Here is a 23410-nt window from a genome sequence, read left to right as displayed (position 1 = left end):
CGCATGTGCATTTTGTTCTGAGCAGGAGGCTGGGCTCAACAACCTCCGGAGGTCCATTCTGGCTTTAATTATCCCATAATTCTGTCATGCCACATACGGGGTAAATGACTGGTCCTCTCCCTGCTTGCAGACAGAGAAGATTAATCCCCAGCTTTACTGGTAACTTAATATAAAGTCTACAAGTACAGATAATTGTGTATAATTAAACCTGCACTAACAGCAAAAAAGTAAGAAAACTACAAAAGCACAACAGCATCATTTTTGCTGAAGTATTTTAAAGATGCAGAGAGCGTGTGCTGGGCTGTCCTGGGAGCGATACGCGCCAGCCAGAGCACTGCAAGGATGTCCTGGTATGTGCAGGGATCACGTGGGAGCTCAGTGCCAGGTCCACGTGTGTGGTGTGTCTCAAATTCCACCTCCCCAATGGGGAATTCAATCCATGTCTCTGAAAAGAGCGGTAGTTCCACTCAAGATGATAAAATATTTTTGGATGTGGACCCTGAGGTCTCACCAGCCATGGCTGCCTCACGCAATATTTTTACTGTTGTGGTTCCCTGCTCGTTTAATGGTTTGTCTTAGTTGGCAAGTCTTTAACACCACAGGTCAGTTAAATGTTCAGGAAATAGAGATTTTTGTGCTGCTTCAGGGCTATGAGACTTAGCATTAAACCCCGATGAGAGATCTGATTGTGTCAGCACTCTTTGGAGGAATGAATGAGTTGTTGGAAGAAAGTAATTCTACCCTCTCTAGCTCAAACCATGATCATACCAAAAGTCTTGCTCCAAACTTTGGGGAAAATCAAAACGTCAGTCTGCATTAGGAACATTTTGGGTGATTCTCTGCAGCCCCATATAGGGCTTTTTTTAATTAGCCAATTAAAGGTTTTCTGAACCAGTTACAGCCTTTACACATTATTCACGATCTCTTACTCATGACTCTGGGGTCAGTAACTAGCAGAGAAACAAACTTACTGCTTTATTTGAACAAGCATGACTGATGGACTGAGAGGTTCAGGAAATTTTCTTTGCAGCTCTCTCCAACTGAAGACTAAGTGCACTATTGTGCCGACTCTGTATGTGATTCTGTGCCTGCATGTGATTTTATGCTTGAAAATGTACATTGCTTTTTCAGTCAAGCATTACACAAATTACTTAATGAACAACCTGTTACCTTTTTCCCAGGCAGCAAACCATGCGAGTTCCCCAAAGAAATGGAGCCTGGTAGCCAGTGGGGCAGCTGCCCTCGCTACACATTTCTGCAGAGTTCCCTTTGGGCTTGCAATGAATTGTCCCTATTCACTGTGATTTTTGGAAAGTCCTCCAAAAACGCACAGCAATTATCTCCGTGAGGTTTTATCGGTACATGACAGGCATCTCTGGAAAACAGGCAAGTCTTTTTAAGCCACCCCAAGAACAAAGCTAGTAACAACGAATGCTTTCCAGAAAAACAGACACTACTTCTGGGATGTGGAAAACTTATAGGCAGGGGAAAACGCACACAAAATCTCTTGCTCTTTTGGGGGATGAATTCTGGTTTCAGCTGGGCAGTTATTCTGCTTCATGTCAGTGCAAGGTTGCTCAGCATTACACCTGAGCAGTTGCTGCTTCCTAAGCTTTTACTTCAGAATAGTTTTCAAACTTTAGAGCAAACGCAGCATGAATGAATTTACAACTTGCAAAAGAAGAGCTATTGACTTTTTCACTGACTCTGATTTCTGTGGATTTCTTTTTCTTGCTGAAGCGAGACTGCCCACTGCAGTTAGTGAAGCTCTGTTTATGGTGAGCTGAGGCCAGTGCCTTCATTTTACTGAGGACGTGAGTTTGAGTCACCAAGGCCAAAGATACAAGTCAAGGTCTGGGAGGTAAAAGGCCAATGGATTAGTCATCCGCCATCCAGCCCAGCCCCAAATCTGACATTTTGCACAGTGAGAACAAGTCTAGAGAAGATTTCTCCCCAGCTATTGTTGAGGAATTCAATTCACACTAAAATAAAACATAAATACAGTAGTTGAGCAGTGAAGCAGCAGGGGCAGTCTGTCATCCCAGAGCTCTTCCAAATAATTCCTTATGCCAATTCATCAAAATAGATTTGTTGTTTTTTTAAGATTATACGTGTGTGTTTGTGTGTGTCTGTGTATAAATTATTAAACAAAAGCTCGTCTCAAAATAAAACCACTGGGAACCTCCATGTAATAAAATGAGTCACACCAGGATGTGATGACTAAGTGGGAGAATAGGGAATTCCACTCCCCGTGCCAGCTTTTTACATGATCAATTTTCTGTCAACAGGTGATGGGAGCTTGTCTCTCTGCCTTTTGCTTATTCCCAGAATTGTTATTATTATTTAATATTCTCTTTAAACAATTAAGATTCAAAGCTGAATAATCAGGACCAGGCACACTTCCACTAGGCGCCCCCATAGTAAACAGCAAGCCAGGGAATCCAGGCCAGTAGTGGCTGCCTGTGTTAATAAGGATTTACCAGCTGTAAAATTCCAAAATCTTGTGTCATACGGGGAAACCTTCCAAAACACTGGATTCCACCCTGTCTCGCTGAGTCTCTAACAGCTATGGCAACTCCGTTTCTGCAGCCACACACTTTTGCATTTTTGTGTGCGTGATCCTTAGATTTTTTCCTGTTTTGCAGTGTTTTTCTGAGATCCCCAGCTTAATGCCTAACAATTGTCCTGAGGGATTACAAGAACACCTGGGGCAGGCAGCACATTTCAGCCATGGGGTAAACCTGTGGGCAGAAAGATCTGCTGGGCTTTTCATCAGCAATATCAAGAAAAAGCAGAAGGTGTCACATTTACCTTGAAACCCTTTTGTCTACATAGCAAAAAAGGGAAAACTCAAATCTGCCTTATTTTATACACTTGTCACTCTTCAAAATGATGGGTTTTGCTGTATGCCTTCCTCTTTTGCTTCGAAAGAGCAAACAGAGCAGAAACCCAAAGAAAATAAAACCATCCTGACCCTCCCCAGTTCTGACATCTTTTTGCATGAACAACTACCAAGCAGGTCCTCTGCTCTGGTTTGCAGCCACTTCAATGTGCTGCACCGCAAGGCATAATAAGGACGGGAGATTAACCTGTAAGGTGATCACCTTTAGCTAATGTAAAAATCAGATGTGCCTCTCAACACAGAGATCAATAATGTACTCCACTGGTTCAATCCATCGCTCTGTCGATTTAGGGTGGATCCAGCACCCAGCTTTAAATGCTAGGCTCCAGCCACAAACTGAGCAGAGCAGAGAAAGTGGTGGTGCGTGTGCGCTGTCTGAACTACTAAGCAAAGAGCAAGATAGCAAATATATTTCATATACTGTCTACAGAACTTCACGTTGCAAACAAATGGAATCATTTCAGATTGCAGTATCACTCTCGCTTTTGCTAACTCTGTAACTACTCCCGAAGACTTGTGCTTTCTTCCTCAGACTTTTCCATAAAAACAAATGAACAAACAAGAAAACCACAGTAGTTTGTTTCTTTGCTTTTTCCCTAGATGCTGGGCTTTTGTCTCAGGTTAAGATACCTTAAAAACCTACACTGTAATGGATGTTCATCAGCGTGTGTGGCTGAGTTAGGATCCAGGTTCTAAGATATGTCCTGTTCCCCTCAATTCTCCACAACTTAAATCTTCTTTTTCAGTTCATTAGTTTAGAAATTCAGTAAGAGAATTGGAGCTTGGAGCTTGCATGAAAGATTTATGGTTACTTGCTGGATTCAGACAGAAAACATCTCTGTTGGATGGATATGAGAAAAAAATGAAAGTTTTAAAATGTTTTAGGTTTCTCTTTTATCTTTAATTTGTCTGAGTAAATTGCATCATTAATTTTGCATCATTAAGTTCAAAGAGATAATTGTCGAAAATAGTTTGCTATTTTTTGCATTCCCCAGGACATTTTTTTGATCATTCACGAAATTGTCAGACTACTAACTGGCATCTAGTTCCCTGTTTGGGGCACGGTGAGAAATTTCAGACTTGACATAACAGAATAGGGGAACATTACTCTTGCCAGTCTTACAGTTTCCTTTCACAACTCTCACAAAAGATTCTAATCTTCAACCCTGGTTCCTCACTATTATCAAAACCAATATACAAGCCACCTACTTTTCACACTATATGTGTCATAATGCCTTCCCATCACAGTTTTCTACAGCGAATTGTCTTGTCCAGAAGACTGTCTCATACTCCAAGTCATTTGACTGATTTCGAGCAGATACATATCAACTTACACAATTAAAACAATATGGGCTGTAAAAGGCATCTACTGCATAGATAAGAACATGCAATAGGAGCTTTACTCATAATAAAGTGTCAGACAGTATGTGCCTTGGGATTCCTGGGTCTGGAGCAACACTGACTCTGGACTCAGATTGATAGCATAATTGGGTCCAACTTCTTGTGTTTTATAAACAAGAATTTTTCTAGAGAGTGTAAATCTCAAAATCTGCTAGCTTGCAACGCAAAAGGAATACTGAAAAGTGCAAGTCTAAGAGCAAAATCCCTACAAAACAATCCCTGCTTGTTTGCTTTTAAAACTGAAAGGAGCATATTTCAAAGAAATGATTTGCCCAGAGTTAAAATAAAGCACATCTGCAATGAGAGATGTACAGAAGTGCTGGAAATCAGAAAGACAGTGTAAAGAAGTACAGATATCACTAGAACAGTTATTGTCATTATTGTTATTTCAGTAATAGGCAAGCCATGGCAAAAACATAAGTGCTTCTGCGCACGTGACGCACTGCAGTTAGTATAGGTGGATGTGCAAAGAGAGCCCACCTCCATTTTGCACACTGTGCAGACAAAAGCTTCAGCTTGCCACGGACACCAAATTCCAGTGCAGCTGGGTGTGCACATTGAACAAGCAGTCCTGATCCTGCCCTGCGGTGAGGTCTCCTGAAACTGGCAGATGTTCAAGTATGTTCACCTGCTCTACCTATTAGCGTCCTAAGAAACTACAGTCATAGGAACATCCCTGAGGTGACAGACAGACACATAAAGGAACCCACGGGAAAAAGAAACTAGAACTCCATTGCTTGAATCTAGAGGCTGGAAGGATTTATTTTTGTTAAATGGACTTTGAGTGTCCATGCTTCAGCGCCCTTGACAGCTGCATCAGTTCAAAGGGTGCAGAGAGCACCACCTCCTCTTTTTACACTGTGTAGCTGAATTGAAAGATTTATGGTGGATCTACTCCAAAGATGTACGCTTTCTGTTTGGGTTGTTCCTCCACCACCCACATTGTCCTAGCGATGATTCATGATGTCCATGTGGCCACCATAAGAGTTTGGCAGGGGAAAGCACAGTCCATTTGCACTTTTCTCCTGGACCAACACGAAACTTCTCTATCACTCACAGCACAGCAGCAGTAACCAGTACACAAATGGGAATAAACAGAATGCAACCAACTGCATCTGATTTGCAAATTATTACGTGATAATTAAAACAAATAAGAAGGGGGATTCCAAACCTTTTTTTTTCTTTTTTTACTGCATTGTAAGATACAGGCCCTAACTAACACCCTCAACCTTCAGCATATTCAAAACCCTTAACAGCCACAAGACTGCTTTCCAAGCTCCCTCTTCCAGATCACAACTGAAAGAATACATGCACTTGCAAAATCTCTCTGTACAATCCCATCCAGTTGCTTCCCCTGAACTATTTTTATTCAGATGCACTCAGTTAGGTTTCTCTGAGTTCAGATCTTCTAACTCCTTGAACCCAATTCTGCTTTTGTGTCCTGACTCTCTAATTCATGAGCTCCTCTGCCCTGCAGCAGCTGAGGATTACAATTGTTCATCAGAAATAAGTAACCTTAAAAAGAACCTAAAACTATAATGCTTGCATGTTGGTAAACCTTATCATTAAGAAAATTAATGTCATTTAGTCATCAGCAGTTCAAACACAAGCGCTTTATCCCCCTGCTCACAGACAAAGCACTGAGCTCCAGCCCCTTCAGTTCGCTTCCTGCTGCCATTTCCTGTCGCAAGCCTAAAATGAGTCTTTTACAGACTTCTTGGTGGCGAGTTAATTGCACTAGTTTTAGTATAATACAAAAGGGCAGCTATTTTCATAATGACATCCCAGCATAATTTTGGGAATATTCTTTATTTTCCAGGTATTTCTAGTGGAAAATATACATATGTTATAGAGAAGTAAAAAGTATTCATTATTGTTCTTAGGAGCATGTTGTATTTTGGTCACAAGTATGAACAGTTCTACATTTCTCTCTGTCAAAAATAGTGAGTGAAGAATTGCCTACAAAATCCAGGGGAAACTGAAGTATGTTTTGAGCATTCATCTGAAGGGTAAAACCTAATTTACAACTGTGAACCCCCAAGAGCAGTTTACTCAGTTGTGTAAGTCACAGAGACTTCGATGTCAGCACCTGGATCGTTGCAGACACTAATCCAGACCCCACGCTCAAGGTACACCCAGATGGTAGAGCATCTGTGAAACACTGAACAGGAGAACATCTCGCTGCACAGAGGTTTTTTTTAAGGGACAAAAAAAAAAAAAAGTCTTGCTACTCTCATCTTAAACACCAGGCAAACAAGCCTAGCCAAGGCCCTCTGCAGAGTACAACATGCTGAAAGCTATTAGATGCTTTTCCACACTGCTGCTCTCTCCCTTGCCATTACTGGTAGAGCTAAAACTGGTGTCAAAAGTGGGAAATCAAACACCACTTTCTAGCACAGACAAGGCTTGTGAGCTGCTAAAATGAAACTCAGAGAAAACTGCGTTTCCCCGAGAGGTGGTGCACCTTCCTGCCTTCACAGAGGTACAGTTCTTTCTGAGGCTCCCTGGGGCAGCGCTGACAGCTGGGAGAGGACGCGACAATGGCAGGGTCACGCGAGCAGCGTGCTATCCACCCACCAGAATGTTTATTGTGGCTTAGTTTGCTGCTGAGCAGCTTATCAGAGCTTTCTGCACAATGCTGTGCAGACAGGAGCTGCAGCGAGCAAGCTCTCCGAGGTGAGTGCAATATCCACCTCCTCCTTCCACCCAGCGACATTTCTAATTGAGAATTGGGCTGTAGAACCAGCCCTTTTTGTTCTGTGTTCCTGCAGTCTAATGCAACAACAACTAAGTAAGGCCATGGTAATAATTAAAATAGTCTACAGTTTATAAAGGGAGAAGCTGAAAGTCCCAGGTGTGTAAGATCCTAACTTTCAGGCTCTCTGGGACACTTGATAACCTCTACAAGCCATGCACAAAGGCCTAATTCTCCATCTACTGCAGTCAGTTGAAGTCACATCAGCCCCTGCGTGATTTGCATATCCAGATAAGCTTTAACGTTCCTTGCCTTAATGTACACCTATTAAAGAAAGCAATCTTCACATTAAAAGCACTTCATGGCATATCTGCAAGAGGCATTGCTACATTATAAAATGGTGCATGGACACACAGAGCTATCAAGCCTGCAGCATGGCGCAGAGTCCCCTAGACACACTACATACCACCATGCACACACTTCTCATCCAGACCAAAGCCTTGAATCAGGTCTCCCGTCCTCTAAATTCCCCCTTTGCCAATCATTTATTCAAAGTCCGGCAGCCTGAGACTGACCACAGAGATGGCCAGGGAGCAGTGCAGGATACGGAACACCGGCATGCGAATCTCTGCTCCAGACTGGGCACTGCTGCTGGGATAAGCCATGGCTCTCCACTACCAGGAGGTAAAAAAAGAAACAAAAAAATGCAGTTTCCCCAGCAGTGAAGAAAAGCTTTAGATTTAGTGTGGAAAATGTTGTTGTTCTTTTTACTTTCTAACATCTGCTCCAGCCAAAGCCTTCTCTGCTCTCATATGGAAATAGGGGCTGGGCATTTCAGATGTTTCCTCGAAATGGCATTAAGAGCTACCTCTTTTTTAGTGTATCATCTCCTTTAGTTACTGCAAAACATTCTTGGGACAGGTACCGTTGTGGGCTGCCAAGCATGTTCCCATGCACCTTCATGATTCGCTGACATCGACGGAACAGTGGCAGCACAGTGGGAAGGAATTAATACATGGTCTTAAAAGGATATAAAGGGTGCCAAGAAAATTGCTCTGACTGCACAGGCTCATCAGAACCTTCACAGTTCAGAGGCCTAGTGGCCTAGCAGCTCTCCTTCTTGCTGGGAAACAGCATGGCTTGCTGGAGCTGTGGGAAGAAAGTGGGGCCTCCAGCATGGGTTTTTGTTCCCCCACTTCACCAGCTGATGCCCACATACATTAATGTTTGGCTTGCTTTTTGCCAAAAGCATTACCCCATAAATCACCCACATGCTGTTCACTTGGGTGATGCTATTTCTTAAATCCCTTCTTGCAGGTCACTGGATATATTGCTTAGGCTTTCTCTGCCTTAGTTTACTGACAGAAAACTTAGGAACAGCGTGTTTTCTTAGCAATGCAAAGGGACTGTGAAGTTTAAATAAAATTGCTCTTTTACTTTTTTTATTATTTTTACTCTTGCTGCTCTTTTGTACTGCAGAGTCCTTTGTCTCACTAAAACAAACAGGAGTAAAGGATGGCAGAGTCTGGTCTTTCATATTGCAAGATGCTTTTCTGATCCCTGGATGCTGTTATTATCCTTGCAGAGCACATTATTCCAAACACAAAAATCAAGCCTAATGAAGGGTAAGTTAAACAAGTCCAGACCATTTACAAAGAAACAAATGTCATTTTGCAAAAGCCCTAAGAAATCCAATAAAATACACATACTGCCTAGTGAGGTGAGAGGAAATGCCTGTATGCATATGATATTAGAAAAGAAACAATTCTGCTCTGAGTAAACAGGTAACTAACTACAGCAGAATGCATTTGTTTGTGTTTCCACCTGTAAACAAGAAAATCTGGATTTCTACTGCCCACCTGAACCATTAGACCATGCTAAACATATTTTCTAGGGTAAGGTATTCTTTGAGTCAGAAATCAAGTGGTATTTATTACGGCATGCCATTGTGAAAACACAATAAAGAGAGTTCAGCAAAGGCAGTAGAGGTGATGCTAGGCAACCAAATAACTCCCGGTAACCAGTCATTATTCCTATTATTTATATTCATCCAACACCAACTAGGGCTTGGGACCATCTTGTATTGTCTCTGTGCAAGTTAAGCAAATAAACAGCCAAGATGAAAAGAGAGATAATCTGTAATCTGCTAGTCATTCCTCTTTGTGACTGCTCAAGAGCTAGCAATAATACCCCAAAAAATTGGCAAAACATATTTTAAAACATGCAGCTCTATTGGAAAAAAATATTGTGCTACAACAGGGAACTTTTCTCTCTGAATTTGTTTTGCTACAAGTCTGAGCCTTCCTTTTGTGAGTTCTTCATGTATCTGATGTACATGGTTGTGCAGTGCCAGCCTGCACAGACAGCAGGACAGATGCATGGGTGTGCACAGGCTTAGATAGCTGCATGATTTAACCTGATGCCTCAGTTTGCAATGGCAATGCTGAGGTGATGCAAACCTGTACACGTGGAAGCAGTGCAAATTTCGACTGTATTTCAGGGGTATGTGGTAAAGTTAGAGACAAATCCTTCAGAGAGCTGAGCAGCTGCCTGCCTGGGGATAACTGAAAGAGAAAGAAGCTTTACAGAAGCAGGCCCTTACTCAATAAAATATATTTTTATATGTGTTTTGTGATATTTTGGATTATTTTCCATTTAATCTCAGCATGTTTCACAGGCTTGAATTTCATTTGCCTGTGGAGGCACTGTTTCCCTTCACACTGTGGGGAAATATATATTTCTGTTTATGCTTACGAGGGTTCTTTATAAGAAGTGATATGAAAACTATCAATGTGGAAACTATCAATGTTGAAAATATCTGAAAAAATATGGAAGATGCAGTGATGTGTTCTTGTGTCTCAATATGTGTATAAAAATAATTTTACTTTGATATCAAAATACATATTACACACATTTTTCTCTCACAGACTTCTAAGGACAGAAGCCCCAACCTCTGACTATAGTTCACTTCAATAAAAATGGTCATTTCAATTGTTATTTCTACAGTAATGTTTACAAAACATGAGATTAAATAAGCATAAGGGAACATGTAACAGTCATTTAATTTCTTTGATAATGTACCCTTTTTCTGCTGATTCCCAATGTCTATATTCTTGTGAACCTTCCCCATGACATGGCTTTGATTTACTTTCCAACAGTGCCTGCAAGGCCGACGATGCAGATGTGAGCTCCCAGGGCTAATTTTACTCACAAGGTTACCTCAAGAGATTTGGTTTTACTTGGCAGAACTTGAATGGGATTACTCACTGGAGTAGAGTTACTCACGAGCAAAAGTCTTAGAACAATATCATGAGACACAACAGTACTGCAGGTTTGCCTTATCACATTAGGGAAAGTGAGGAAAAAAAAATGCCCTACCTGAAGTTTTCTCTGTAAACACAACCTTGGACTCTGCTGTGAAATTTTGTCCAGTCAGAATCATCTGTTGTCCTCCATACACAAGGCAGCTGTCAATATCTTGTCTTTCAACCATTGGAAGTTCATGAGCAGACCTTTGGGCTGTGGACAAAATACAGACATGAATGAAATCAACTCTGTTTTACCAGCACTTTCCAAATCTTCCCAGAACTATCCACAGATCGATCTTGTCATCGTTACCATCCACTGACTGCCAAAGCAGCTTCTCCAGGGTGCTAAATTTAGGTTTGAGAGGGAAAAATAAACTTACTCAAGGCATTTTATTTGGAAACATTCAGGAGCTGGCTGCAGCGATTCAGCTGTGCTGGCCTTACTCCTTGTCCTTGAAAAAGGACAGCTTGGATGAATGAGCTGGAACTTGCCCATGTCTGTTTCCAAATAAATAGCCAAATTTTCAAGTGCAGGCACACTACAGTCCTGGAGCCCAAAAATTCCACCTGCAGAGAGGATTCCACTAAATAACACTGAATTCCTTCAGAAAAAAAATAAAAATAAACCCTTTCTACAAAAGCCCAATGCTTCTCACAGAGACCAGGCCCAATGTTGGGCCTGGCACAGTCTCGTTGCCAACAGAATCACCGTCTCCATGTGCACACAGCAGGCCTCACACACAACCAGAGGGGCAATCACAAAGCTGCATGTGTACAAGCAGGCCCCAGCTTTATTATTCTTTTCCTCGTCAGTCAGAAAACCAGGACAGCACCATCTCTCCAACTTTGGTCCTCTCATTACCTCTCATGGCCATTAAAATGGCCATTTGCATGGTCAGGAAAGCTTTGGAGAGTCCTGGTTACCATCCCTACGATCCTGTTTCAACTCTTTGCTAACAAGCAGCAGGAGCCGAACAAAGTGAAGATGCGAGAATTGTTCCCTGCAACACAGACAGCTGGAAAATATCAGGAGCTTCCCTGCGAGCAGACCAGGTGGGCAGCAATTTGGGTCTGGTGAACTGCGAGTTCATGACCTGCACTCAAACTCCTCCAGATTCATCCACCCCAACTGGAAAGGCCTCCAGAGGATGCCGCTCATCTATTTAACAGCTGCCTTGGCTGGGTTTTAACTTTCTCTGACAAAGAGCCTGTTCCCAAGAGACCCCGAGCGTTTGTGTCTTCACTGAACACCATTCACCACTGAGCCAAAACTAAAGAAATGTTAACCTGTATGTTTAGTGCTGGGCCTCCACTCGCACACAGGCAAGGCTGTGGTCCAGGCACCCTTTTACTGCTCTGAAACCTTCAGAGAGCCGAAAATCCAATGGCTCTTGGCTGCAGCAAGAGCTGCACAAACTCTTTCATTGCATCAAAAACAAAGCTGGGGTATTTGGTGGGAAAACATAAACGTTAAACCGTGCAGACAGGTGTCTGTGGGAGAAGGGAACAAGGCTTTTTTTCTCTTGTTAGAAATACAGATAAGTCAATATTCGTAACTTTCTTGTGCCGTTTGAGAGGCATTTTTTAAAATCTATTTAAAACAACCTTATGACTCATTGTTCCCTTCAAATATATTACAACAGCTGGGCTAAGATACTGCCAATTAAGAATATATATTCAGATTATTTTCACAGAAGCTGCTAATTTCTTTCACATGGCTCCATGATTAATTCCTATCCCTAAATACTCATGCTTTTGATGAGTTCATAATTGGATTTATCACAAAGGTTTGTAACCTCAAAGGCTTACAAGTAAATAGCAATAACCAAAACCATGTCTACAACGCTCAAGAGAAAATGTATTTAAACTTTGCCCTGAATGCTCTTTATTCCTATTCAATCCACAAGTTTCACTTCGAGACAGTCCCAAATTGTCAAAATTGCAGATTAAACTACGTCTCCTGCAGATTTAGTGTCTTAATAGAGAGCTTTGTACCTGACATCCCACTGACCAGTGGTTCTCAAGGCTTTTTCAGGATGAGGAAGGACACATTTTAGCCTGGAAATAACCATCTGACTCATCTTAAATACATCTGGAACTAGGCAAGCTGGAAATCACTGCCGAAAACCAAGTCTCTATCCAACTTCCATAGAGCGCAGTGTTTGTGTATGCTGCAACCTACCAGGGAGCTGGGGAGGACAGCAGGTTCACTGGGGAGCCTGTTCATCCATGCTCCTCAGAAACCCCAAACCCTGCTGCTCTCCTCAGCTGAGCTGGGCAGCCAAGCAGCACTGCCTGGAAGCCTGCAGTGGGCAGAGGAGCGTTGGGGTTTCCCTGATGCAGCCCCATGCTGGCCAGCAGTAGCCAGGCTGGTGCAAAGCTACATTCAGGCACAGCTACAGCACAAGCAGGCTACTGGCATCTCCAGAAGTGCTTTCACCCAGGCCCAGAATTAGTCATACCCGTAGGTGTAAAAACCCACATCTGCTTTAGATGTGCAGCAGAACAATGTCATTTAGAAATCTTCCAGCTGAGTTTCACAGTGCAGACATCATGCTAATGGGAAGAATGGGCTAAAGGTGGAGGAATTCAGGTACCTACTGAGCATCAGGCTTCCCACTACATGTTTTGTCTGCACTCTTCTCCCACTGGGTGGTTTGCAAACCATTTTGTAAAAAAATTAAAAAATTTAATTTTCCAAGATCTTATTTTTCTCCCAGGTCTGCAAGGAGACCCCCCTATTTCCCATTTTCACTAAAAAGGAGGCTCAAGGTTCAGCATGGAGCTGCCTCAATAGGATCACTTTATTTTTCTCTGCAAGAAATATTAATTGCCAATAAATCCCCTTCCTCTAAGGCTCACGATGGGTGGACTGCATGCAATAATTTCACACTATTCCTTCTCTTCCCCCAGGGGTTGGCACTTCATAAAGTGACCTACAGCTACTGGAGTTTATGAGCTTTGAATAAACAAAACGCTGTTGATTTAACCAGTTGGGGTGTTTACTTTCAATAGCAACAGTTACTGACATAAGGCAGCAAAGCAAATGCTATAGAAATACTCACACTTGGCCTGAAGCAGTGTGTCAACCTATTAACAGGGGACATTATTTTTCTATTTTATTTGACTGTCTGCAAATCAAGATGTCATGGATGCACAGTGCCAAGAAACACAATGCGCACAGTGACATGAGAGAGAGAAAGGCAGCTGCTGTCCCAGCCACTGCACCACCTCCAGGCACCCCCAGCCAGGAGGGATGTGGCCCCTGCACCTCCTCCCCTGCCCACAGCACCCAGGGGCCTGCATGTCGCTGCCAGGCCGTGAGGCTTGTCCCCTTGGTCTCCATCCCTGTGCCAGCTGGTGGAGGAAGCTTAAGATGGCCTAAACATCTGGGCTGGTGGGCCGAGTTATGCACATGGGATGCACAAGCCTGCAGGCTGACCACAAGAAATGTGCCAAGGCTCGGAGGTGGTGTTTCTTGCTTCCCCACCTGCTCACAGCACCTACAATCACTCCTTTTTTGTCAGAGGTTACTGGGCTTCGAGGAAGAAAAAGGGATATTTTGAGACAACTGACTACTTGGATACATCTATTGTGGCTCCAAATTCTCCCCAGGGGAGTGTTACCTGTATGTGCCCCTTAGGGAATCACAATTCTGCCTGAGAGCCCCTCTTGCTCCCCATCAGTGCTCCTCCACGCGTCCCCTTGATGAGCAGCTCCAGCTCTGCCTGAGCATCGTGTTTCCTTCCACCGGCTTGGAGAGCTTCCAAGCACTGCCTTGTCTTGCCCAAAGGCTGACTCGTTTTATGAGGAGTCTTAACTGAAGCTAAATGTATCTTAACAGCCTCTGGAGAGGAACCGTCTAGGCAACCTTTCTCCCTGCATGTGCAAGAAGAGCAAGGGCCAGATCAGGGAATTTACATGATCTGTCTCTCAGGAGGAACAGGCTTGTGAACTCTGTGCAGAGCAGCGGGTCTGACGGTCACTTGCAGAGCAGATACTCCATAGCCCCCATGTATTAGCACAGCTTCTCAATATCTTTGTCTGCGGACTGACTGAAGGGCCTCCATGCAGACTTCTGTGTACGTTGAAGCCAAAGAATAGCTTCTCCATGCCACCTGACACCTGCAACACCAGATCCAGAGCTTAAATTGACGTGTTGTCCCTATAACTGACTCTATAGTTGAGCGCAGTTCAGGAGAGATCTTATTCTGGGTGGTCACAAGGAGCAGGGCTGAGGACCACCTGCAGCGCAGCAAGGACAAAGCTAGCATTACCCCTAATTACCTCTAACTGCCTTCACAAGCCAAGTAAACTAAAACTTGGATATTCAAAAGGGGGGGGGGGGGGGTCAGAACTTGCATCCCAGCACAGCGGTCCCCCCCAGGCCAAATGTCCAGGTCTCTCTCTGGACACCCTGTCCTGGGCTCACCCAGCTTTCTGGAAGCCTTTGAGCCGTGACTCACTGCCCCTAACATGTCTTTCCAAACCCCCAGAGGCTCTTGGCTCAAGCGACTGATTCCTCTTGGATTGGAGAAGGGCAAGTAGAGCTGCCTGTCTGACGGTTAAATAAATAAATAAATAAGTAAATCCCAAACTCTAGAAGCAATAGCAGAGACTTAACAGCAGCATAATTTGTTGTGGGATTAATTCTTCCACCTCAGTGCAAACCTTAATGAGCCAAAGTAAATATCTCTTTCCTCCTGTCACACTGTGTTTATTTACTGTGAACTGCTTGCCTGCGGTAGGATTGATAGGAGCAGTGCTCCTGTGCCCAGTGCCTATCCAACATGTTAACGTCCTGAGAGCCTCTGATCCCATTCATCACTTGCTGAAGCACCCTGAGCTCTCAGGGTGGGCACAGAAGCAAAGGCCGGGGAGCTGCAGCGTGGGAGCTGGGGGAGGACCAAGGAGAGGAGACATCTCTGGCAGGCAGGCAGGCACCAGCAATGCACCCCATTGAGGTACAACCTCGTAATTGGAGGGGTGGGAGGATTACCTCCTGGTAGGAGTGTTGGGGAGCTGAAGGCTTAAGTGAGAATCAAGTAAATAAAGCAAACTCCCAGCCCTTGTGATGTGAAACCTTGCAAATGTGATTCAAATGCTACCAAAAGAAGAACCCCCATATGGGATGACAACAGTTTCCAATTTGTTGCCAGCAAGACTTAATCAGCAGTTTGTACAGAGCCATCCAAGAAAAAAGCACCAAAAATAGAGGGCTTTTCTCCACCTCCTTCTCTGCACATAATTTATTTTATGATGCCCTTGCGAAGGAGGAGTGACAAGCACTGATGGCAGCAGTGTCAGATAAGTATGATACTTTCTATGAACTGCAGCCAGCTCACCAAAACAGCATGTGATTAATGACAGGAAAACCATGGCCTCGGTTCACTTCTCTGTCGATCATCTCTGCGGGTATGCACAGCATTTCCCTTTAATCCCTTGTGGAGGAGATCTGCTGAGCTTAAATTATGCTCAGAAATCCACAGTCTGCGTAATAAGCTGGGTCGCTTGCTTTTACCAGCAGCACTACTGCAAAAAGGGTATTTTCCTTCTGACAGACTTTCCAGGTTAAAATCTTTTAATGGCATGTTAAAAGTGGCAAAAGATGTCAGAATTAACTTTAAATTAGGAGAGAGAAATTTTACTTTAGGAAAGGCACCAGGTTTTGTGTCAGCTGTATTTACGGCAAACTGCATGGCTGTCTTGAAGTTGAAATGAAAGGGGGAAAAAAATCGTTTAATTCATCTGGAAACCATGCTACTCTCACAATAATCTTGCTTCTGGGTAAAATTGCAATGGGCACCTCTCAGGTGCAAATAGACCATTTGCTTCTGCTTTTTTCTGCAAGACCTGCTTCTTGCCTGCTGTTGTATTCCAACCGGCACAACTCACGGCCGAGGAAAAGCACTCCCTGCTTTGCCAAGACAACATTCTTTTGAATGACTAGCTCTTTCCTCTGTAGTTATTAATGTGTCAAGTATCATAGGCTCAGATTGTCTAATACGATGGGAAAATCTACTAGAAGGAGAGAAAAATAAAGGAAACTTCCAGGGAAATTGATTAAAGGGAAATTAGATATTTGACCCAATTTAATGGAACAAAATACTGTCAATAATAGAAACTATTTTAAATTCCTCGGATGGACACACTGTTCTTTAGTAATAAGTTTTGTTTGTTTTGTTTTTACCACCGTGGAATATCTATTATAAGAACAAGATTTTAGAACCTTTCTCTCTCTCATGCCAAGTGCCATCATTTGCATTTTAATGCATTCACGAGCTCAGTTTAGTTTCAGCAAACATGGATTATATGAAACAAGAACTGTGAGACACTTTGGGAAGCTTTAAGCACAATCCATTAGAATAAAAACTATGACACAGTATGAGTGGTACTCCTCATCTTACATTCACATCTCAAAGACATTTGCATAGAGCGATTTTTGGTTGCCAGCAGCATGGAGTAAACCAGGCAGCCTCATGGGTGCTTATGTGGCTACTCTGAAATCCTTTCAATGCTGCTACTTTCCTGCTCCACGGATATTTCAGCTGAGGAGTAGAGATATGACTCCACCAATACTCACCAAGAAATGAGCCTCAGCTCACACTGAACAGCAAATCAAAGGAAACAAACAGAAATAATATTGCAGATGTTGTCTGAATAGTTTGAGAATAATGATCAGGTCTGCAAATACCAAAAACCCTCTGCGGCAATTCACTGAGTGGCTTTTTATTAGGGCTGCATGTGAACGGACAAGTTAACTCTGTAACCCTTCAATCCCTTGTGTCACAGCAGCTGCGTGTTAGCAGTTCTGTGATAGCCACTCAGATTTCAGACATGCTGCGGTGCTGATGACAATATTGTATTTTGGCACCAAAGAACTGTGATTGAAAACTGCTTAGTTCTAATTATATTTTCAAGACATTGAGAGATTAGAATTCACATTTAGACTCAGACTTCAGGTCATTTCTGTCAAGTTTTCAGATCCAAGAAGCTTATGCCTGAGCAGCAGCTCTTTACTGCAGCACAGGATGGTGGCCAGGGGATACTCACATGCAAGCACCTGCACCCTGTGCTGCTGGAGCATTCTTGCCCTGCCTCTGCACCAGGTTCAGAGCAAGCCCTGCCTGTCCCGGCAAGAGCTCACCCTCATGAGTTAACCATATGCCTAAAACAGATCTGCACAGTCAGGGATGTGCATGTGGACATGTACAGCTGCAGCAGGAATAACCCTGCAGACATGCACAGGCAGGGAGTGGGGCCATGCTACATGATGCTGCACGGACCCAGTGGCTGAGATCATGGGGACAACTCACCTAGCTCCTGTGGGCTTGCTGCCATTGCAGGGTGTCAGCGTGGACAACAACCAGGAGAAGAGATTTTTCTCACCTTTCCAGCACCACACCTCAAAGACAGTGGCTTTTTTTATCCCTACCTGAGTGATAGCCTGTTGCTACAATTATCAGAGGACTTTCAAATGCCTTTGTCTCCTCAGTGGCTTCAGAGTGAATCAACAGGCAAAAGGAGAGAAAAGCTGCAAGCTGCTGAATGTGCAGGCATGTCTGGATATGAGGTCCATTTTGAGGCATAACTTATCATTTAACAACATAGCACCTTCATGGTCCTCCCACACAGCTGCCTGGGGAGGAACTTGCTCCGGATGATTCTTTGAACCTGTGAAATCCCCTCCTAAAACCTGTCAAGTGCTGAATGTGACACAGATGAGGTGGAACCAAATCGCCCCCTAGAAAAGCAGATACTTCGCAGTTCTTGCTTCATTGCAGCTAATGATCTGCTGACACCAGTGGGAGTGTTTAGCTGGGATCTGCTTCTGCTGAGGAGAGCACTCAGATGCTCTGTTGGTAGCAACAACGCTCTCGAGGGAACCCCACTGGTGAGGCCAGTTATCTTAAAGCTGCTACTTACTGAGGCTTTCCCAGTGGGATGTTATTAACAGCTACCAGACAGGAGAGATCTCAGGAGAGAGGCTCCAGGGACAAGGGCTCCCAAGTGGCCACATCAAAAAAATGAAAAGCAAACAGTGATGAAACAGAGAATCCCAGCAGCACAGAAAGGGGGGGATGGGATGCAAGGACAAACGTCTCGAAGTCCCAGCGTGCCCCTTCTGCTACACCAGGGCTCATCATCAAGTCTCCTGGGCTTATCTCAGTGCTGTCTGTGAGAAACTTAGAATATCACCTCTAGTGTGATTTAGCCTGCATTACGAGCGCTGGCTGAACCAATTAATATTTTTAACCTTCTTCCTAGAACCTGGCTGCGATCAGAAAGTGCTAGTGAAATGCAAAAACACTGTAAATATGTAACATACATTCTAAATGGAAGAGGCTTACTTCTCCAGGTTACTTTACACTCTATTTCCGTGAGTTCAGAAAAGCACTGTTCTCATATGTCCTTTGTTGTCTGCTAAGCAGCCCAACATTTTCTTATTTTCAATTTAATTATAATAAACTTATAAATAAGCCACAAACTAATAACCTGACTCTTGGCTTCTTTTATGCCTCTAGGACTCATCAAAGCAAACACATCTCAGAATAAGTGCCTAGACATCTTAAACAAGCCGTTGCGAATAGCAGTCATTGCACAGGCAAATGAGGTGTGCACATACCATTCGGAAAATGTGATCTTATTCTGTAAACCGTGACCGGATTTCTGCTTGAACACTCTTTGATGATGGGCACAAATACAGTGTGCTGTCGTGGGTACTAGAAATGCCTAGCTCACTCTTCCTGAAAGCAGTGTTTGCTTTTACTGTAGGAGACTGGAATAACGGTGATCGGTGGGCTCAAAAAAAACCCAGGGCCCATCTACCTTCTGCTCTGGACCCATGCTGGTTATCTGTACAGTGGATGTAAAAGTCACACCCAGAGTTCCCCCACCCAAGTAAGTCCCCATTGCAGGCAGACATGGGCTGCTTTCACTTGGAAAAGAAATTGAGGGAGAAGCCAGGTGATCCTTCACTGTGATTCCCTTCTTATCAACAATATTTGCAGTTTACTGAATGTTTCCTTTAGCAAATAGGCCTTTGTTTCAGCAAGGACATGTCTGGGGTGGAGGCTGCTATTGTTTCAGGCATCTGGTCCCATAGAGGATCTTGTTTCCTATGGAGACAGGTGGTGGCTACTCCCACTGTTCTCCCTTCCCATCACAGTGCCCAGAGACTTCACACAGATGGTAAAATGCTGAGAGTTGGTATCCTCTCATAAAAATTGCCAAGAGATCATACATATCCATCATCCTCTCCTTAGTCTTGCCTTGTTTATTCGCTTCTACTGTTTTTTTCAATAATTCACTAGTCACAATTTGTCTTGATTTTATATCCAAAGTTGGCTCCTCTCTTATAATAAGTAGTTGTTATTTAAGTAAAGCCTGCATCTCAATAAATACACACGAGAAACTCTTCAATGACTTTCTTCACATAACTTATGGCAAGATAGGTTCTGCTAAAGGGGTGAGTCATTCAGCAAAGGGAGAGGAAAACTGTTCATTTTGTATTTGTGAAATCCCCAAACCACTGAAAAGGCACCATTTATCAACAAAAAGCATCACAGGATGCACATAAACCAGCGCAGTGGGTGGAGCCCTTCCAGAAATGACTTCGACCCTGGGGGCACCTTGCTGGAGGCCTCTCTTTCTCAGGATCCAGTACGTTAAAATGAGTGGGAGGTGCAGGTTTCTCAGTTTACACACTTATAAAATTTGCTCCCCAGAAATCAAAACTGCAAGCTTTCTTCTGTCCCTCAGGGGAATACCAGAATAACCTGGGCTTTCCCTCCTTCAGCTGCAGCCTCCTGAGCTGCACACCCCTCAGCACCATCATCTAGAAAAAACAACAACCAGTATGTGCTCAAGCCTTGAAATCCAACCTGTTCTCCATTTCATTTGCCACCCCATGTCTGTATTCAAAGCCTCCAACCACCAGGTTGTAGATAACAAGTTCTGGTTGTGCCGCTACTACAAGTATGACCACTCCCGGGAAGGCAGGCAGTGTGCACACTCCTGCACAAACAGGCAGGATGCATATAAGCCCCATATGCACACCCACACTGGCTGCCTACAAATCTCAGGAGGTACTTACAGCATTCAATGGGGTTTGATGCTGCTTGCAGAGAGATGATCCTGCCGTTGGACTCGGGGATGTGCACGCGGAAGACGAGCCGGACGCGGGTGTTCTTCCTGCCAATGTCTGTCTCGCCCTTACGCAGCTCAATGTCCGCGTTCCTCAGCTTCAAAATCCCCGCACAGTCGATGCTGCCAAACATACAAACTATTCAGAGCAGGCACAGCCTGGTAGCAAAGAAGATTCTTCTCTGCTCCCATTCACCACAGCCCTTCACAAAGGGAGGATGTCAGGAGAAGGACAGGGCTGAACGGCAATGAGAGGATGAGGGCTGCTGAAACCAGCATTGCTACTTAACATTAACCAGTACATACACACTGGTTAACTTCTCAGGAGCCCCATGTAGCCTAGCAAACTTGTCTACAGCAGAGCCCGGGCAAGAAGAAGCACCAATTAACAGTTACAGGATCTGAGCTCAGCAATAGTCCTCGGAGGGTGCAGTATTAGCAGGCACTGCCAAGCTGGTTTGATATCAATTTGAAAGACAGCATACATTTCATATGAATTAAAATCACATTTGGTGAGGATACACCCCGAGCTGTTTCCTACACCCACACTGTTCCTCACCACTGTATATGTGCAGGGCTTTATTATTCCAGGGTTACTTGTTAGGAACAGACAATCACGTTCCATTTAGCACTTGGCTGCTTAAATTTGAGATGTGGGCTTTTATTTATTTCCTTGGGTGCAGAGGGAAGGATAAGCCTGAAGGAAAGGGAGAAATGAGGTATATATTCTTGGGAAAAAAAAAAAAAAAAGATATACAAAGAAAGAATGTGGATTTTGCGATGAAGTAGGGGGGCTTAAAAACATAGTTGCTCTGCCAAGTTTGTCAGTATCCTCTGAAGGATGGAGATACAGCTCTTCCCTCTGCAGAGCAATCACTCTCGTGCTGCCTGGCACACATTCAAGCCCAAAGTTTCAGACTGGTGCCCACTTCATCCCTCTGCCTCCATAAAACTGGAAGAAATAATACATTAAAGATGTGCCTGTACTTGCTTTTCTGGTAAACTATTACAACAGGAGAGTGCGATTTCATGGCCAGAGCACTTGGCTGAGTTCAGGAGAGATGTTTTCTATTCCGTTAACTGTTGTAAAATGTAATGTACACTTTTCATGCACTGTCTACTTACTGCTCCTTGTTTCTCATTGTGTCCCTGCAGCATATGGACTTTATGGACTTGAGATTCGTGTCTCATTTTCCTTAGTGCCATACCAAGCCATTCTAACTTTGAATATGACTGGCAATTACAGTGTAGTTCCTGAAGCAGTTGGGGCAAATAGCAAAAATGCATACATGGTAACTCTTTGAGCAGCTTTAACCAGGTGCTTGTAACTGTCTGTTCATACCTTTGTAAAAAGAGTCTTAAATTCATGCTTTGGAAAGGGGAGTCCTTCCAGAGCAGACATCTTTATTCATTTAAGTGACTGCTTTCCATAGGAGCAGGAATTTCAACATGCCACAACTTTGCTAATAAAAATAAAAATGCTTACGTTGCTTTCATGTTGTTTTTGGGTTCCAGTGGGATCTCTAAAACTTTGGTGTTGCCTATGATTTTTTCATAGCTCGTGGTGGTGACAGTTTTTCCTGTAATGCGATGGACTTGATAGAAAGCATGGGGTTTAAGTATCCGTTCGTCTGCTGTCCCAATGAAGATCTGAAGACCCAAGGGTTTGTTCTCCATGTAACCATGAAGCTGGCAAGACATTAAAAATCTATTATCACACACGGGGGTTGCAATGCTCTCATTTCAGGAAACTAAACAGATCTACAGACATCTACACAGACATGGAGATATAGACAGATAGAACTACACATGTAGTACAGACTCTTCCCTACTCTCAGGGACAGACAACCTCTTAAGAGTACTTTCTTGTACATTGTACCAGGGAAAGGAGTTAATGGAAAATAATGGTTATAGTACTAGATATATCAAGAAGGAAAAAATTCCAGACAAGCTCTCCATTACCAGAAATTTGCTGGTTGTCTCCAAAATGTTTTGATAAATACCCTCAAAAGGCACATTTTTTAGTACATTTGTGCATTTCGCAGTGACTGAATCCTAAACGAGGTTCAAAAGATTTTTCTCTGTGAGGTGGACAAAGGTGCAAAAGCAGAGGTGGTCCCCTGCACCTGCAGCCCTGGGCAGGGCTTCCTGCTTCCCATCAGCAGGAAACACAGCAAGAACAGAGTCCCCTGATTACATTCCTGCAGGTATAAATTGTACCTTCTACAGACCTTATTAAAGGTATTGGAGTTAGGGGTCTTTGAACTGGGCCCTGTGTAACATTCAACTTGTAAACCCTGGTGTCTGTCCAGCCTAGCATACAGTAAAATGACTTTGCCTCTGCACAGCTTATGATTCCTTCTTCAACTGCTGTAAAAAATACTTTTAAAAACCCTTAACAGGAGGTATCTAGCAATTGTGTCTGTGATTTTGAGAACTGAAATGTTAAACTATGTATAAACATTTCAGAAATTAACAATCCCTGTCACGTCTCTTTCTCCGGCCTTGGCATGTGTAAGGCCCAAACTCCACAGCTGTCCCATTTCCCTGTTTACCTCACAACTGACACAAGATGCCTGCCTTCATCTTCATAGCTCTGCCCTTCTCTTTGTCCTCTCATCTTCTACCCAGTTATGAACGTATTTTCCCAAACTTCCCAAATCCAGTCCTAAACGCCAGCATCAGCTTCTCAAATGCTCACAGCATTGTATTTTCCGCCCACCTGCCTCTTCTGTCAGGGAGGATGTTCCCTTTTAACATCCACATCTCTACGCTACAAAGCTCTCTGTCTCCGAGATTCTTAAATAGTCTTAATAGGAAATATGTTCTTTTTCTCATGAAATCACTTATGTGGGCTTGAGTCACTGCTCCTTGCAACTCATTCTTCCCTTGGGATGGTTCACCTTCAGCCACTTTTCTTGCCTTACATTAAAATACTATCTGTACAGGTAGAGATGG

At 43.5% G+C, this 23410-nt stretch overlaps 1 protein-coding gene across 7 annotated transcripts in view; it reads right to left on the bottom strand.

The window, feature by feature from the left end:
- The window catches only part of NFATC2 (nuclear factor of activated T cells 2), a 97893-nt gene that overhangs the window by 40413 nt on the left and 34070 nt on the right, over positions 1-23410 (bottom strand). For all 7 annotated transcript variants that reach the window (XM_083801410.1, XM_083801408.1, XM_083801409.1 and 4 more), the window contains exons 4-6: positions 21939-22141; positions 20403-20575; positions 10377-10517 (exon numbers count right to left, since the gene is read on the bottom strand). In XM_083801410.1, the coding sequence (XP_083657536.1) occupies positions 10377-10517; positions 20403-20575; positions 21939-22141 (517 nt within the window). The remainder of the gene's footprint in view (positions 1-10376; positions 10518-20402; positions 20576-21938; positions 22142-23410) is intronic.

This window comes from Anser anser (genome assembly GCF_964211835.1).
Source record: "Anser anser genome assembly, chromosome: 16".
Taxonomy (NCBI): Eukaryota; Metazoa; Chordata; class Aves; order Anseriformes; family Anatidae; genus Anser; species Anser anser.
The sequence above is the reverse complement of the archived record's forward strand: the minus strand, read 5'-3'. Positions and strand labels throughout refer to the sequence as shown.